The sequence below is a fragment of the Dendrobates tinctorius genome, unplaced genomic scaffold, assembly GCF_039654945.1.
Source record: "Dendrobates tinctorius isolate UK_male_01 unplaced genomic scaffold, ASM3965494v1 ptg000151l, whole genome shotgun sequence".
NCBI lineage: Eukaryota > Metazoa > Chordata > Amphibia > Anura > Dendrobatidae > Dendrobates > Dendrobates tinctorius.
Window position 1 is genome coordinate 28230644 of NW_027361818.1, and position 18522 is coordinate 28249165.

The 18522-nt window shown below is 43.3% G+C and overlaps 1 protein-coding gene across 1 annotated transcript; it reads left to right on the forward strand.

The window, feature by feature from the left end:
* Window positions 1-4764: 4764 nt before the first annotated feature.
* Window positions 4765-5703, forward strand: LOC141050149 (olfactory receptor 11L1-like). Its single transcript, XM_073546982.1, has one exon. The coding sequence runs from the start codon at window positions 4765-4767 to the stop codon at window positions 5701-5703; it is 939 nt and encodes a 312-aa protein (XP_073403083.1).
* Window positions 5704-18522: the final 12819 nt, after the last annotated feature.

Here is an 18522-nt window from a genome sequence, read left to right on the forward strand (position 1 = left end):
TACACTTTGCTTGCAAACACACACGAGAGATCACGCCAACAATCGTCCAAGAGAACTCCAAGAGGACACAAGTCGATTACTAACACCCAACTGGGACAAAGGAAATTAGAAATATCACCAGCGCTTTACTGAAAAGAATAAAGGTATTTAAACATCCAGCAAGGGTGTGTCAATAAGCAGCAGAAGGTGGAGGTCACTGCTGGGTCCTTTGGGGAGGAAGATATAACTCCACAACAGAGAAGGAAAGACCAAGAAGGTGCTCTTAGAGTCAAGCGCATTGACCTTCTACAGCCGGATCCAGAACGTCTGTCTGTCGAACCTGACACACCCGTGACAGGAAGAGATGGAAGTAGAGAAGGATGTGGAAGGGAAAACTATATCTCTAAGTGCTGGACTGGGAGAAGAGGGTTGCACTGACAATCCAACACATTGGGCAGCACTTTGAACACATTTTATAAGTGGTCATAAACTTGTAAATAACTCATGAAAGAATAAAGTTACATTAAAACCAAGCACACCATTGTTTTTCTTGTGAAATTCTCAATAAGTTTGATGTGTCACATGACCCTCTTCCCATTAAAAAAAATAAAGTTGGGTCCAAAATATCCAACTTCAAAATGTCCGCCATGGTCACCACCCATCTTGAAAAGTTTCCCCCTCCCATATACTAATGTGCCACAAACAGGAAGTTGATATCACCAACCATTTCCATTTTTTTGGTGTATCCATATACTGTAAATGGCCCACCCTGTACAATTTCTGCTGTGGGAAAATTGATGCCACTTTACTGGTGTTTTCCTATTTTTTTTTTAATTGTGGAGACTCCAAGTTACGTCTGCTTCTTGTGTTTTGTCTGTAGCAATTGAGCTCTAACACCGGCACTTACTTTCAGTCTACTACTTGTCTTACTATCCTTAAATGTTTGTAGTCTAAAAAGCTGATATTTGTGCACCTGAGTGTGGCTGAGCAGAAAACAGTTTGAGCTGTTGAAAGAGGTGTCAGGGCTCCAAGCAAAGAAGGCTTACAACTGTCCCACACCCACCTCGTGCAATTTTAAACTTACTTTAAAAACTATAAATGCTGGCCCAGACCCTGATATTTCATGCATGGCTCATGGCTGACTGCTTCTGTGCCATTATCAAATTTCTACTGTGGGTGAATTGATCAGTCGACTCCCTTTGTTACTATCCTTAATTTTTTCTACCAATAGTCGTGTGCGAAACTGATGTTTGTGGCACTTGAGTGTGGCTGAACAAAAAAGCAGTTTGAGCTGTTGCATGATGTATCTGGTCTCCCAGTAAAGCAGGCTTACACCGGTCCCTCACCTTAATTTAAACTTAAATTCAAAGCTCCAAATGCGGGCCCAGACCCTGATACCTCATGCATGGCCCATGGCTGACTGCTGCTGTGCCATTACCAAATTTCTACTGTGGGTCAATCGATACCACTTTTCCTGGTGTCTGCTCCTAATTTTTAGAAATGTTTGGACTCCCAATTGGGTCTCCTTCATGTGTGTTGCCTGAATTTGACAGACCTCTCAGAGCACCAGGCCTACACCTGTCACTCATCCAGCTGTTACTGATCAATGATTCAGCTAGAAATGCTGGTGCAAGCCCAGAACCTTGCATCCTTGATGCATAATTGTACTCTTTGTCAATTGATGCCACTTTTCCTAGTGTCTGCCCCTAATATGAGCTGTTTGACAACTTTTTGCCCCCTGAAGGTGTTGTCTATGCGTTGGGCTTTGCATTTCATTTAATTCAATGGGGTTAGTGTGTGTTCAAGGAACCAGTCAGCGAACATGTTCAGCAAACATCGGGTCATTCGCCAAACCAAACGGAGCCGAATCTTGGAAGGTTCATTCTTCTCTATTCACACCTAGACAGAATGATTTAACAGATGTGTGATTGACTTGGAGTTTCATTGTGTGGTTTATGTGTTCCTTTTTTTTTTTAGCAGTGTACATTTTTATCTATTACATTTTAAAAATTACAAAAAGGAAAATTGGCTGATGCAATATCAGGGCACCCTGCATTCTTGGTACCTAGTAGAATCGCCTTTGAAAGTATCACAGATATAAATTCATTTTGTAACCAGATATGAGTCTTTCAATTCTTGTTTGAGGGATTTTCATCCATTCTTCCTTGGATGACGGCTGTATAAGACAGAGAATATCTGGCTAGTATGTGAGGACTCATATCCTGAGCCTATTAAACACTTGTGGACTCATATTATGATGTAGTATTACGTCCTACATGATGAAGGGGTTAACATATCAATACTATAGTTAGAATAAAAGAGGTACAATAAATTTTACCATTTTTTGATCTTTTTTCTAAATTCACTTTTAGTTTTATATTCAGAAACCTATAAGGGCTGAGGTTAGTAATGGGACTGTCCCCACCGGAGACCATTAGTGGAATCTCCACGGCTTTGTTACACCATTGCTGTAATATCTCCATGATATAAGCTATAGATATATATATACAGTGGGGAAAAAAGTATTTAGTCAGTCAGCAATAGTGCAAGTTCCACCACTTAAAAAGATGAGAGGCGTCTGTAATTTACATCATAGGTAGACCTCAACTATGGGAGACAAACTGAGAAAAAAAAATCCAGAAAATCACATTGTCTGTTTTTTTTTCATTTTATTTGCATATTATGGTGGAAAATAAGTATTTGGGCAGAAACAAAATTTCATCTCAATACTTTGTGATATATCCTTTGTTGGCAATGACAGAGGTCAAACGTTTTCTGTAAGTCTTCACAAGGTTGCCACACACTGTTGTTGGTATGTTGGCCCATTCCTCCATGCAGATCTCCTCTAGAGCAGTGATGTTTTTGGCTTTTCGCTTGGCAACACGGACTTTCAACTCCCTCCAAAGGTTTTCTATAGGGTTGAGATCTGGAGACTGGCTAGGCCACTCCAGGACCTTGAAATGCTTCTTACGAAGCCACTCCTTCGTTGCCCTGGTGGTGTGCTTTGGATCATTGTCATGTTGAAAGACCCAGCCACGTTTCAGCTTCAATGCCCTTGCTGATGGAAGGAGGTTTGCACTCAAAATCTCACGATACATGGCCCCATTCATTCTTTCATGTACCCGGATCAGTCGTCCTGGCCCCTTTGCAGAGAAACAGCCCCAAAGCATGATGTTTCCACCACCATTTTTTACAGTAGGTATGGTGTTTGATGGATGCAACTCAGTATTCTTTTTCCTCCAAACACGACAAGTTGTGTTTCTACCAAAGAGTTCCAGTTTGGTTTCATCAGACCATAGGACATTCTCCCAAAACTCCTCTGGATCATCCAAATACTCTCTAGCAAACTTCAGACGGGCCCGGACATGTACAGGCTTAAGCAGTGGGACACATCTGGCACTGCAGGATCTGAGTCCATGGTGGCGTAGTGTGTTACTTATGGTAGGCCTTGTTACATTGGTCCCAGCTCGCTGCAGTTCATTCACTAGGTCCCCCTGCGTGGTTCTGGGATTTTTGCTCACCGTTCTTGTGATCATTCTGACCCCACGGGGTGGGATTTTGCGTGGAGCACCAGATCGAGGGAGATTGTCAGTGGTCTTGTATGTCTTCCATTTTCTAATTATTGCTCCCACAGTTGATTTCTTCACTCCAAGCTGGTTGGCTATTGCAGGTTCAGTCTTCCCAGCCTGGTGCAGGGCTACAATTTTGTTTCTGGTGTCCTTTGACAGCTCTTTGGTCTTCACCATAGTGGAGTTTGGAGTCAGACTGTTTGAGGGTGTGCACAGGTGTCTTTTTATACTGATAACAAGTTTAAACAGGTGCCATTACTACAGGTAATGAGTGGAGGAAAGAGGAGACTCTTAAAGAAGAAGTTACAGGTCTGTGAGAGCCAGAAATCTTGATTGCTTGTTTCTGACCAAATACTTATTTTCCACCATAATATGCAAATAAAATGAAAAAAAAACAGACAATGTGATTTTCTGGATTTTTTTTTTCTCAGTTTGTCTCCCATAGTTGAGGTCTACCTATGATGGAAATTACAGACGCCTCTCATCTTTTTAAGTGGTGGAACTTGCACTATTGCTGACTAACTAAATACTTTTTTTCACCACTGTATATCTCTCAATAATAATGTAAGGTCTGCTGTATTCTCAGATAAGAAATCACAAATCTGTAACACAAGAACAATCAAGATCTTCAGGTCGTCATCTTCCCTCTTCTTGGAAATTATCTGTAGAATTTTAAGGAGTAACATATAATTTATTTTCCTGAGACTTTACTACATTCCTTTTTGTTTCTTTTGATTTGTCTTTTTTTACATTCAAACAGTGTATTACATTTCGATAAACCCCATCCTAACCAGCCCCTCTGAGAGGGGGACAAAAAAAGGTCACTTTCATCAAATTAGATGATATCTGTAACTTTCTCACAAAGATGAACATCATTCCAAATTCTAGACCGAACCGGAAATGTGCGACTTCCAGGAGAAAGCTGTTTTGTAATAACGATAACTCTTTCTGAGAAAGAGATGGGTCACAGCCTCTTAACCAGAGGAAATGTTTGAGCTGTCACAAAATTCTCCTAACAGAACAAAGGATCTGAGATGAAGAAAGTAGAATATTTACACTCCGATCATTGACTCATTTATAGATTAGTAAGCAAAACCAACTTACTAGTCCAGAAATGTCCCCGATCACAGACCTTTCACGCTACAGAATTAGACCAAGGAGGAGAATGTCACTTTTTCTGGTTCTTGGACTTTAGAAATAAATCTGTATCCTTAATATGCAGCTTAGCAATTCCAGCACAATAACTACAATTCTGCTCTTGGGATTTCAGAATTTACAAAGTTTTAGGATATGCTTATTTCTTCTCCTGCTGGTCATCTACTGTGTGAGTGTAGGTGCAAACCTCCTGATCATTCTGGTGGTGTCCTCCAGCCGATCGCTCCACTCTCCCATGTACATCTTCCTCACACAACTCTCCTTCGCATATATTCTTCTTGCCTCCATTATAGCACACAACATGCTCCACAATGTGCTGCATGAGGGAAGTTCTGTGTCTTTTGTTGGATGTTTGATACAGTTTTATCTCTATATCGCCTCAGAAGGCTTGGAATGTTTTCTCCTGGCTGTGATGTCCTATGACCGGTATCAGGCCATCTGTCATCATCTACATTACACCTCAGTCATGACTTTCACATTTTGCATAAAAGCTGTTCTCTTGTGTTGGGTGATGATGTTTGGTGGGGTATTGAGTCTTTCATTGCCAATGAATCAATTAGAGTTCTGTGGATCTAACGTCATTGACCATTTCTTCTGTGATTTAGATCCAATACTTGAACTTTCCTGCTCAGACACTTTTCTCATCAAATTAGAAGACATGATATTATCTGCACCTTTTGCCTTCTGTCCATTTACAGTGATTGTGGTCTCATATGTGTACATTATCATCACCATACTGAAGATCCCATCTGTGACCGGACGGCAGAAGACCTTCTCCACCTGCAGTTCCCACCTGGCTGTGGTGGCCTTATATTATGGATCACTTGTCAGTATATATGTATTTCCAAATACAGAAAATATGAAGAAAATCATTGCATTGTTCAACACTGTTGTCACTCCACTTTTGAATCCTATGATATACAGTCTACGTAACAAAGATATTAAGGAGGCATTTAAAAAGCTCAGGAAAAAAATGTCTTCTGCCATTCAAATAATTTGACTTATCGGTCTTTCTACCTTGTCTGTTGTACTCAATTAACATTCCTACAAAGAATGACAAATAATTTTGAAAAGGGTACGTAGGAAAGCAGAATGGACAAGGCTGGACAGATATCTGTCTGGGATGATTTAGCGAATCCTGCTTTGAGCAGGGGGTTGGACCAGATGGCCCAGGAGGTCCCTTCCAACTCTACCATTCTATGATTCTAGGATTCGAAGGCCATTCAGAAAGTTTTAAATGTCAGAATCAGTGGTGTCTTCTTTATACCCACTCGTATGAATTCCTCTAGACCACCTGGGGGGCATTTAATTTTAGGCCTGGAGAGATTGGCAGAAAACACGAAAATATATTGATCATTACTTGAAACCTCTTGTAGACTGGTTTTTTTTTACATTTGAGATTGGACTGATTATTTCTAAAAAATGAGTGTTTAATTCCTGGATTTTGATATAATGCTGGTTTTGTGTGACAAAAAGAGTTTGATGCACCGTTAGTGACCCAGCCTTTAGCACATGCTAAAAAGGAAGAAAAAAATGTTTATAAAATGGAAAGAGGGAGGCATATCTAAAGAAGAATATAATGCTGTCTGCAGAACCTGCAGGGCACAAATCAGATTAGCTAAAGCTGAAAATGAATTGAGGCTTGCAAGAGATGTCAAAAGCAATAATAAAGGATTTTGGGGATATGTCAATAGTAAAAGAAAAGTCAAAGATGCTATAGGATTTTTACAGGATGAAAATGATGAAATGGTAAGACAGGATGTTGAGAAGGCTGAACTTTTAAATTCCTATTTTGCATCTGTTTTCTCTCAGAAAGGAAATGTAACATCAACTGTTATTCACTGTCCTATTAAGGGAATAGAAGAATCCAGGATATCTATAAACAGAAAGATAGTGAGGAAACACTAAGCTAACCTAAATGAATTCAAGTCTCCAGGTCCAGATGAATTACACCCCAGAGTACTGAAGGAAATAGCAGAAGAAATTTTTGAACCCCTCTCCATAATCTTTGAAAATTCTTGGAGAACAGGAGAAGTGCCAGAAGACTGGAGAAGAGCAAATGTTGTTCCTATCTTCAAAAAGGGGAAGAAGGTGGACCCAGGCAACTATAGGCCGGTGAGTCTGACTTCTATACCAGGAAAGATCTTTGAACAAACTATTAAACAACATGTATGTCAATACCTGGATAAGAATGAAGTGATTAAACAGAGTCAGCATGGGTTTGTAACTAATAAGTCATGTCAGACTAACTTAATTTCCTTTTATGACGGTATCACTGATTGGGTGGATCAAGGAAATGCTGTAGATATAGTATATCTTGACTTCAGCAAAGCATTTGACAAAGTCTCTCATACAATCCTTAATGAAAAAATGACTAAGTATGGAATGGACAAGGCAACTGTTAGGTGGATTCATAACTGGCTTAGTGATCGGACCCAAAGAGTGGTCGTAAATGGCTGCACATCCAGTTGGAAGAATGTCTCAAGTGGGGTACCACAGGGCTCTGTCCTGGGCCCTGTATTGTTCAACATCTTTATCAACGATTTAGATGAAGGAATTGAGGGTAAACTGATTAAATTTGCTGATGACACAAAGCTAGGAGGGATAGCTAATACTAGAGAAGAGAGAGAGAGGATTCAAAAAGATATAAATAAACTGGAGAAGTGGGCAGCAACTAACAGAATGGTTTTTAACAGGGAGAAATGCAAACTACTACATCTGGGCAATAAAAATGAAAAAAGCATATATAGAATGGGAGGAATAGGGATAGGGCTAAGTGACAGCACATGTGAAAAAGACTTGGGTATACTAATAGATCACAAACTGAATATGAGTCAACAGTGTGATGCAGCAGCAAAAAAGGCAAATGCAATTCTAGGATGTATTAACAGAAGCATACAGTCTAGATCACGTGAAGTCATTATTTCCCTCTACTCCTCTTTGGTCAGACCTCATCTGGAATATTGTGTCCAGTTTTGGGCACCACATTTTAAAAAAGACATCAACAAACTGGAGCAAGTTCAGAAAAGAGCGACCAGAATGGTGACTGGTCTGCAAACCCTGTCTTATGAGGAAAGGTTGCAGGATTTGGGAATGTTTAGTTTGCAAAAGAGAAGACTGAGAGGAGACTTAATAGCTGTCTACAAATATCTAAAGGGCTGTCACATTGTAGAAGGATCAACTTTATTCTCATTTGCACAAGGAAAGACTAGAAGCAATGGGATGAAACTGAATGGGAGGAGACACAGATTAGATATTAGAAAAAACTTTTTGACAGTTAGAGTGATCAATGAGTGGAATAGGCTGCCACGAGAAGTGGTGAGTTCTCCTTCAATGGAGGTCTTCAAACAGAGGCTGGACAGACATCTGACTGGGATGATTTAGCGAATCCTGCTTTGAGCAGGGGGTTGGACCAGATGGCCCAGGAGGTCCCTTCCAACTCTACGATTCTATGACTCTATGATTCTATGATTCTAATGCATCTTTAAAACATACATTTTATTTAAATTCACTTTTACACTGCATATAGAAGTGGAAAAAAAACAGGTAAGTGCTCACATGATTATTTGACATTCTGTTCTTTGGGAGTTAAAATAATGTCTGTAAAATATTTTTAGTTGTTTTATTAACAAAATTAGGACTAGAGGGAGTAAAAAATGCAAGTTACAATGTACCGAAAGTTGTAGTCCTACAAAAGTCATAGCTCCGTGGTCACATGAAAAAGTATGACATCAGGGTCTCACCCACCATGCTCCCAACATTATTATTTTTTATTATTATTATTTATTTATATAGCGCCATTAATCCCATGGTGCTATACATGAGAAGGGGTTACATACAAAGTTATACATATCGTTAACAGTAAACAAATTTACAATGACAGACTGGTGCAGAGGAGAGAGGACCCTGTCTTTGCGGACTTACATTCTACTGGATAGTGGAGAAGAGACAAAAGGTCGGGGGTGCAGCAGCTCTGGTGGTTTTGAGGTGGCAGCTCGGGCTGTGGTGAGGCGGCAGAATGGTTATTGCAGGCTGTAAGCTTTCCTGAAAAGATGGGTTTTGAGGTTCCCTTTGAAGGATCCGAGGGTGGTAGATAACCAGAAGTGTTGAGGCATTGAGTTCCAGAGGATAGGGGATATTCGGGAGAAATCTTGGAGGCGGTTGTGTGAGGAATGAATAAGTGTGGAGAAGAGTAGGAGGTCTTGGGAGGATCGAAGATTATGTGAGGGAAGATGTTGGGAGATTAGTTCAGAGATATAGGGAGGGGACAGATTGTTGATTGCTTTGTAGATCAGTGTTAGTAGTTTGAACTGAATTAATTTGGGAATTGGGAGCCAGTGGAGGGGTTTGCAGAGGGGAGAGACAGGGGAGTAGCGAGGAGAGAGGTGGATTAGTCTCGCAGCAGAGTTGAAGACAGACTGGAGTGGTGAAAGACAGTTAGCAGTGAGGCCACAGAGGAGAGTGTTGCAGTAGTCAAGGTGGGAGATGATGAGGGCCTGTACAAGAGTTTTAGTAGATTGAAGGCTGAGGAAGGGACAGATTCTGGAAATATTTTTGAGTTTGAGGTGACAGGAGTTGACAAGAGTTTGGACGTGTGGTTTGAAGGACAGGGCAGAGTCGAGAGTTACTCCGATGCAGTGGAGGTAGATCTGAGTGTCGTCCACATACAGGTGGTACAGGAAGCCATGGGACTTGTGGGAATGAGAAACGCTAAAAATACGGTCAGAAAGGTATGAGGCAATCCAGGACAGGGTGAGGTCTTTTATGCCAAGGGAAGAAAGAATCTGTAGCAGTAGGCAGTGGTCGACTGTGTCGAAGGCAGAGGAGAGGTCGAGAAGGAGGAGGATGGAGAACTGTCTGTTAGCTATGGCTGTGAGTAAGTCATTAGTAACTTTTGTCAGGTCAGTTTCAGTGGAGTGGTGGGGGCAGAAGCCAGATTGGAAGATGTCAAGGAGGGAGTTAGATGAGATGTGGGAGGAAAGTTGAGCATGGACAAGCTGTTCAAGGAGTTTGGAAGCAAATGGGAGCAATGATATGGGGCGATAGCTGGGCATAGCAGTTGGGTCAAGATTTGTTTTTTTGAGGTTGGGTGTGATGGTGGTATGTTTGAAATCAGAGGGGAAGGTTCCAGAAGATAGTGATAGGTTGAAGAGATGGGTAAGGGCTGGGATGAGCGTGTTAGTGAGGTTGGGGAGCAGGTGGGAAGGGATGGGGTTAAGTGCACAGGTGATGAGGTGTGCTTTGGAAAGGAGATGAGTAAGCTCTCCTTCAGTGATGTTGGAGAGAGAGGTTAATAAGGAAAGGCAGAGGTCTGATATGTGAAGTGGTTTGGGTTGTGGAACAGTAAAGGTTTACCTTGCTTGGTCGATCTTGTTTTTGAAGTAGGTGACAAAGTCCTCGGCAGAGATGAGGGGAGTTGCAGGTGGCAGTGGTGGGCGGAGGAGAGAGTTAAATGTGCTGAACAGTTGTTTTGGGTTGTGGGATAATGATGATACAAGGTTTGTGAAATAGGTCTTTTTAGCAGAGGTGAGGGCTGATTTGAAGGCAAGTGTAGCTTTTTTGAGAGCAGTGAAGTCGTCTGGCAGGCGTGTTTTCTTCCAACGCCGCTCTGCATCCCTGGATGCTTGTCGAAGTTTTTTGGTGAGGTTGTTGTGCCAGGGCTTCCTATTGATTTGTTGCACTTTGCCATGCGTGAGAGGGGAAACTGAGTCGATAGCTGATGTGAGGGTGGCATTGTAGAAAGCGGTGGCGGAGTCCATATCGTGGAGTGAAGATATGGAGGACAGAGGTAGAAGAGAGTCTGGGAGTCTGGGAGTGTCTAGGTGTGCGACATTTTTGCAAGGATGTGCAAGAGGTTGGAGATGGGGGGGCAGGTGAGGAGGACAAGGATGAAAAGGTGAGTAGATGGTGATCAGATAGAGGGAAGGGAGAGGTTGTGAGATTGGGTAGAGAACAGAGGCAGGCAAAGATGAGGTCTAATGTATGTCCATCTGTGTGGGTGGCTGTGGAGGACCACTGAGTAAGTCCAAACATGTTTCACAATTTGCTTTTGGTCCACTGTTACTTGTATTTTTGCTCACTCATGTTCTAATTTTGTACCCTGTGAAACTTATGTTTGCAATTTCCTTCTCACTCATTTGTTTCTCTCCTTTGTAAAACCCATTCCCTTGATGCCCACCCCCCTACTTTCCCACTCTGGAACTCCCACTCTGTCTGTAATAAGCTCTATGTCAGCGGTCCACAACCTTTTTGACCTTGAGAGCCACATTCAGCTCAGAGAGGGAGTCACTACCAACATCCTGCTCCTGTCCCCCTCAACTTTGTGTCAACCAAAGCCCCCATTATGGGTATAATGATAATCAACGCTTTTTCAAAGAAATAACTCCAAAGCAGTACACTGAGATCCAGAGGTTCCCACAATGTCCTAATTCAGTAATCTCCCATTAAGGACTGCCAACAGTTGCATCCAGCTTCAAGAACCTCCTCTAAGGCTAGGTTCACATTTGTGGTTGAGTCCACAGCGTTTCGTCCGCAACCATTAGCGCATGGAAAAAACTATGAAAACGCATCATCTTACTCAAGACGTCAAAAAACGTTGCTTTGTTATGTGTTTGCATACATTTTTGCATGTGTTTGCATTTTTTATGCTCATACTTCCCATAGTAAAAAAATGTGCCAGCAGATTTTCTGGGACACAAGCCATGCCCAATGGAGTGTCTCATGGGATTTTGATATATAGATCCTTGTACAGCTGAAATCATGAGATTTTGCTTCTGTATCCTGCGTCAAGATGGCTCTTTGCAAGGAGAGTGTCTATTTTAATCAGGACTTGGATATCAACTTGTTTCTTGCATTTGCCTTTGCTTGTGAGCAAGAATAGAAAAGACAAAAATGGAGAAGATGGTGACAGCGCTTTTGGCAACACCCCATTCTTGAAGTCCGTGAGAGCCGTGGAGCCTACCACTCCTTATTCAGTAAGCTCTGAGAAAACCGGGAGAAATTTTTTGAATACACGAGGATGTCTCAAGAGAGCTTCAGGGATTTGCTGGGTCATGTACAAGGAGCCATCAGCAGGCAGGACACTCAGCTCCGTAGAGCGATTCCAGCTGAGGAACGTCTGGTGGTGACACTAAGGTGCGTAATATTTAGAACTAAATGTCTGTCATAATAATTATTGTTCTGCAATGTCCTTATTTTTTTCAAAACCCCTGTCGTAAATAATATTATTCATAATATTTTTTTTCTTTCTCTGCCTATCATTGCTCCATTACCAGTTCCAGTTTGGCCTTTCCACCTTTTCTGGATTTGTTGCAGACACTTGCCGGGCTTTGTGGGGCATTCTGCGTCAAGAATTTATCCCCCTACTCACCACAGAAATATGCAGGAAACTGCAGAAAAATTCTGGGAAATGTGTAATTTTCCCAACTGTTTGGGAGTAGTGGAAGGGAAACATATAAGGATTACCAAACCAGCTTGAAGTGGATCTGAGTACTTTAATTATAAAAAATACTTCTCTATAGTGCTCATGGCCATTGCAGCTGCAGACTGTAGATTTATTGCCTTGGACATTGGTTCTTTTGGCCGTGGAAATGACTCCCAGATCTTTTGTCCTGGGCCCTGTATTGTTCAACATCTTTATCAACGATTTAGATGAAGGAATTGAGGGTAAACTGATTAAATTTGCTGATGACACAAAGCTAGCAGGGATAGCTAATACTAGAGAAGAGAGAGAGAGGATTCAAAAAGATATAAATAAACTGGAGAAGTGGGCAGCAACTAACAGAATGGTTTTTAACAGGGAATATGCAAAGTACTACATCTGGGCAATAAAAATGAAAAAAGCATATACAGAATGGGAGGAATAGGGCTAAGCAACAGCACATGTGAAAAAGACTTGGGTATACTAATAGATCACAGACTGAATATGAGTCAACAGTGTGATGCAGCAGCAAAAAAGGCAAATGCAATTCTAGGATGTATTAACAGAAGCATACAGTCTAGATCACATGAAGTCATTATTTCCCTCTACTCCTCTTTGGTCAGACCTCATCTGGAATATTGTGTCCAGTTTTGGGCACCACATTTTAAAAAAGACATCAGCAAACTGGAGCAAGTTCAGAAAAGAGCGACCAGAATGGTGACCGGTCTGCAAACCCTGTCTTATGAGGAAAGGTTGCAGGATTTGGGAATGTTTAGTTTGCAAAAGAGAAGACTGAGAGGAGACTTAACAGCTGTCTACAAATATCTAAAGGGCTGTCACATTGTAGAAGGATCAACTGTATTCTCACTTGCACAAGGAAAGACTAGAAGCAATGGGATGAAACTGAATGGGAGGAGACACAGATTAGATATTAGAAAAAACTTTTTGACAGTTAGAGTGATCAATGAGTGGAACAGGCTGCCACGAGAAGTGGTGAGTTCTCCTTCAATGGAAGTCTTCAAACAGAGGCTGGACAGACATCTGACTGGGATGATTTAGCGAATCCTGCTTTGAGCAGGGGGTTGGACCAGATGGCCCAGGAGGTCCCTTCCAACTCTACGATTCTATGATTCTATGTTTCTAAAAACTCAGACATAGGACAACGGTTGTATAGTAATAATTTGATTTCCCCCTCCCACGACCTCTTCCCAACACTGACTACGCCAATGCCATTTGTTGTGGTTGGTGATGAGGCCTTTCCGATGTGTGGAAGACTACTGAAACCAAACTCCAGTCGGGACTTGAACCACACAAAAAGGATTTTTAATTACCGACTGACCAGGGCACGAAGAACTGTTGAGTGTGCCTTTGGTATTCTTGTCTCTAAATGGTGCATTTTAGGGACAGCAATTAATCTCAAAATTGAGACAGTGGATGAGGTGGTCAAGGTGTGTGTCGTTCTCTTCATCTATATAATGGCTAAAGAGCAACCAAACTTTGAACTGGATGAACCTGTTTGTAACCCGTTGCCAGATTACCATCATCACCCTCTGAGGACAACAAGGGAAGTTGCCCAAATGAGAGATACATTTGCGGACTACTTTGTTTCTGAGATTGGACGTGTGGCATGGCAAGATGCAATGGTTTAGAATATTCTTTTGTAATTTTATATAATGTTATGGCCTTGTAATGTTAACATATAGTTTAAATGTTTTATATCAAATAAAAAACATTAGTAAAACACCTGACCAATTTGGTTATGCCCCCATGCTTTACACTTCACCTGTTCTATTTGTCAGGGTAATGGTAGGTAACTTCTCATTAGCTCCATCGTCTCTTCAGTCTGCATTAATCAATAGTCCAACAGATTAATGCACGCTGAAGAGATGATGGAGGAAATCCACCTCATATCTTTACTCACCTGCCCATGTGTCAGATCTACTGCACTCAGGATGCAGAAAACACAGCATCCTGAGTGCAATAGTACTGACACCTGGCAGGTGAGTATTGCTGACCCCTGACCCTTAGAGTTGTTTTCCTTTTTTTGGGGGGGAGGAATTTCAGTCCTCTTTGTGGTTTTGCCACCTCATAGCTCCATGACAGACACAAGAAAGTCACGGAAGAGAAATTATTTTTCATGGAGCTATGAGGTGGAAAAAAGCACGTCATGTGTAAACGACGATCTGTATGTTGACGGCGTATGGTGTATGTTGCCGACGACGAAAGAGACAAAGAACAAGTAGTGATAAGGGGAAAACAACACAATTTTATTTAAAAAAAATACTTTTTGCAAGATGAGGGGGAAATGTTACGGATCAGGGGTATGTGGAGACAGGAGGATTGGCTCGGGGTGGACAATGAAGGGGTTCCAGGGGAAGGGGCTAATAAATGCGTGGGGTCTGGGAGATCAAGGATCGAAGTAGACACATTAGGAGTGGAAACATGGGATGGGAGAGACACATTAGAAGGGAGGGACAAATTGGACAACAAAGACACATTGGGAGGTGAGGGTGGTGGAGGCAGCACAACAGTTCTTTCAGGCCTCGGTTCCCGTTTCTTCCTCTTGTGCTTTCCGTAGGTTTGATGAGTTTTCCATCTCCTTGGAAGGGTGGGAGTGGTGGGAACACAAGGCATGCTGGTGGTGGTGGTGGACTCTGTGTGCTGGTGGCGGTGGACGGCCGTGCTGGAACCGGACTCTGCATGCTGGTGGCGGTGGACGGCTGTGCAGGAGCATGACTCTGCGTGACGGAGGCGGTGGACATCCGTGCAGGAGCAGGACTCGGTGTGGTGGTGGAGTGGCTTTCAACAGCACTCGGCATGGTGATAGCGCTGTAGTGGTGTGCGGAAGGACTGGGCATGGTGGTGGCCATACAGGGGAATGCAGCAGAACTCGGTAGAGAGGTGAAACTAGTAACTGGTGGCACAGTTGGAAATGCAACATGTGGCTGCAGGTATAATCGAGTCTGCTGCATAGCCTGAATGTAAGCAGCATTGGAGGCCTATATCACATTCACCTGGAGTTCAGGCGTAAGGTTTTCCGCCATGCCCCGTTCTATCGCTGTAAAAAAATGGTGTGCTGGTCTCTGGATGTTGGCTTCCAGACATTCAAGGCGTTGGTGGACAGACTGGAAAAGTGTGTCAATATGGTTCAAACCATTATTGAGTCTATCTACCAATGACTGCAAGCCATTTAGGAAAACCAAGCTCAAGTGTTGAAACTAGGGCATGAGTGTCCTGTCTGAGGCCTTTTGCCCTGTCGGGAAGACCCAACAAAAAAATAGGCAGGCCTGGGACAGGGGAAGACTTGAAGAACCAGCTGCCTGTTCTCTAGCCTGTGATGCCGGCCCACTTGCTGCCTCACTGGTGGATGGCAGAGACTGCTCCGAGGCTGTTCCCTGAAGGACCGCTCCAGAGGACGATCCAGGTTCGAGGGTGTTGCTCCTGGTTCTGTGACAAGAAAAGCCAAACATTACTACCAAAAAATAACAATTGTACAAGCGCCAACTCCTGTGGAATAGAAAAATTCAGATTAGGGAACACAACGCAATGGATTACAACACAAAAATACTTACATTCTCTGAGCAGGGACAGGCCTCAGGAAAGCCAGCATCCGGTGATACTTATATTTCCTGATTCTTGCGGCACCACCACTGCAAGCCTGGTTCTACTGTCTGAGGTCCTTGTTGAAGAGATCCTTCATTGAACGCCAACAGGTTCTTACTTTGTTCAATGTGAAGGGGATAGAAAAAGGGTTAAACAATGCACTTTAGACCAGGATCACATAACCGTGTGTGTTGCGAGAAACTCGCAGGAGTTTATCACATCATACACCATTGTGTAATCCTGGCCTTTACAGGTTCACTGCCATGTCAGACCACATTGCAATACTTACGAAAATCCTTTCTGACTCATGGCATAGCATTTTTCCGGTCATCCATCAGCGCTTGGACCACCTCATTCCACAGCTGCCGAATCACCACCATGTCCGAGTGGTCTCACTCCCTGGTGTCCCACAAGGCAACTCTATCCTGCACAAGTGTGATCAGGAGGCCATTGTCGAGGTAGTCCTCCTCCCATTTTGGAACCTAGAAATGAAATAAAAACATTAATGTTGGAAAGATAAACAAGGAAAAAAAGGCCAGAAAAAATATTAACAGTCAAGGAAAAAAAAGGAAAAAAAAACCTCACACGCCGTCTTGCCACTAGAACATGTGCCTTACTCTGCTGCTCCTGTTCCTGTTCCTGGTCCTCTGCACTTGATGAAGTGTTCTGTAAAAGAAAAAACATGATTTTGGCACATATGTACAGTGATACTTACCAATCAGTTGCAAAGGTACTCACTTCAGAATCCTGTCCTGTGTGCGCAGGGCTTGAGGCCATGGTGGTGAATGCTGCAACAAAGAGACAGAACATGATTACAGACTACAGGGACAAAAACGGACACACAGACATTAGCTTCTATACTCACATTTTTCTGTAGTCAGTGTCTTCACAGATGTCTTTGTCTCTTCCAGATGCTTGAGAGTAATGGACAATGAGTGCCCACACCCTCTTTCTATACATCTTGGTGTGTGGGTGGCTAAACCAGTGTCTAGATAGGTGTACTCTGGAAAACACATGCATACGAAAACGCAAGCGAATGCTTGTGCTTGCATATGTTATGATCTCAGTGCGGGTTTGACTCGCACATGTGGGGTTAATGTCTGGAACCAATGCTGATGACTGGCACTTCTGGGGTTAAATGTTATGATCCCAGTGCAGGCCTACCTACACACCTGGGGCTTATTATTGTGGCCTCTCCCTGGTTCTAGGAAAGCTTCTTATAGCCTCAGGACCCTCCTATCCCCGTCAGTTATACTTTCACCCTTGGCATAGTGTGGTGACCCCTGAGTGTGTTTGTGCTGTGTTCTTGTTTGCCTGATACTCTGTGTAAGACTCGGTCTGTTCTCTGGATACTGCTTGTTCGATTCTGCTTGGTACCTTCTATGTCTGTTCGACTTTGACCACTGCTTGGCCCCGACTATCTGCTCTGTCTCATCCCTGGTACTTTATTGCTATCTCTGTGTATGACCCGGTTTGTCTGACTTTGAGTATTCCTGTATTAGTGTCCTGCCATCAAGATTCTAAGCCCCGCCCCCTTGAAGTCACATGACCGTAGGTCCTTCACTGCTCACTGACTTCAGCTCCTCCAGGTCCTGTTTGCCTGAACTGTCCGGCCGTGTCTGACCCCGGGCCCCTCTGCAGTGTGGGTGAGTCCTTGCTCAGCGGTGGCTGCATGCCGACCTTAACCGGACCGTGACAGTATATGCATGCATTCTCATGAACTGTAATGTATTGTTTAGACACATTCCTTCCGCAAGCGTCTGCATTAGTGTTGAGCGATACCATCCGATATCGTGAAGTATCGGATCGGATTGGATCGGACCGATACCCAAAAAGTATCCCGTATCGCCGATTCCGATACCGGAAACCCATGCAAGTCAATGGGGCACAAATATCAGAATTAAAAAAAACCTTTCTTTACTTGCACATCCAGTTCGGGAGGGGGGAGACTGCTAGCGTGGTACAAATTTTTCTCTAGACTGCAGCAGGAAGAAGGGATCTCTCAGTATGTGACAGCACTGCAAGAAGTGTTGGCAGAAGTGCAGAGGAAAGAGAAAGATGGGCTCGGTGGCATGGGCTTCAAAGACCGGATACTCTGGGATCAATTAATTCTGGGACTGCATAACACATCCTTGAGGAGAGCAGTGTCAGAACGGGTCCGTGTAGATCCGACTCTTTCATTCCATCAAATCCTGGCAGAAACAGTGGCCCGAAGCAAGGAAGACAGTTGTGCATCTGGTGTGATGCGTGCCCAGGGTGCCAATACCAGAGGAAACCCAAATCATCAGGAGGCGCTGGTCCAGGTAGTGCACGACTTGCAGCAGTCTCTTGTCAGTATGCAAGATAAATTAACCTGGATGGAGCAAAGAATTGGAGAACAACAGTCTAACTCAACGCACTCACATAACCATCCTTCGGCCCGACCTTTAGGAGGTCAGTGGGTGCAAGCTCCCCCCACCAGGCATCAGAGGCAGGAAGACAGGCTCGGGGTGCCCCTCGGCAAAGAGGAGGCATCCAATGCTGGGAATGTGGAGGACAAGGGCACCTTGCCAGGGACTGCCAGAATTATGCTCAAAGCCAGCAACAGCTGCTGTTAAACTATCAACCCCCGCAGTAACGCGTCACTCTGTGGGGGAAGCAAGAAGAGAGGCCACTCCTTATCATAATGAACACTTGATTGCTGGGAGTCCCATTCTGCATGCTGAATTTGAGGGCGTTCCAGTGGATTGCTTGACAGATACCAGTTCACAAGTGACAACAATGCCAGAATCATATTTCAAGCAGCAATTTCAGGCC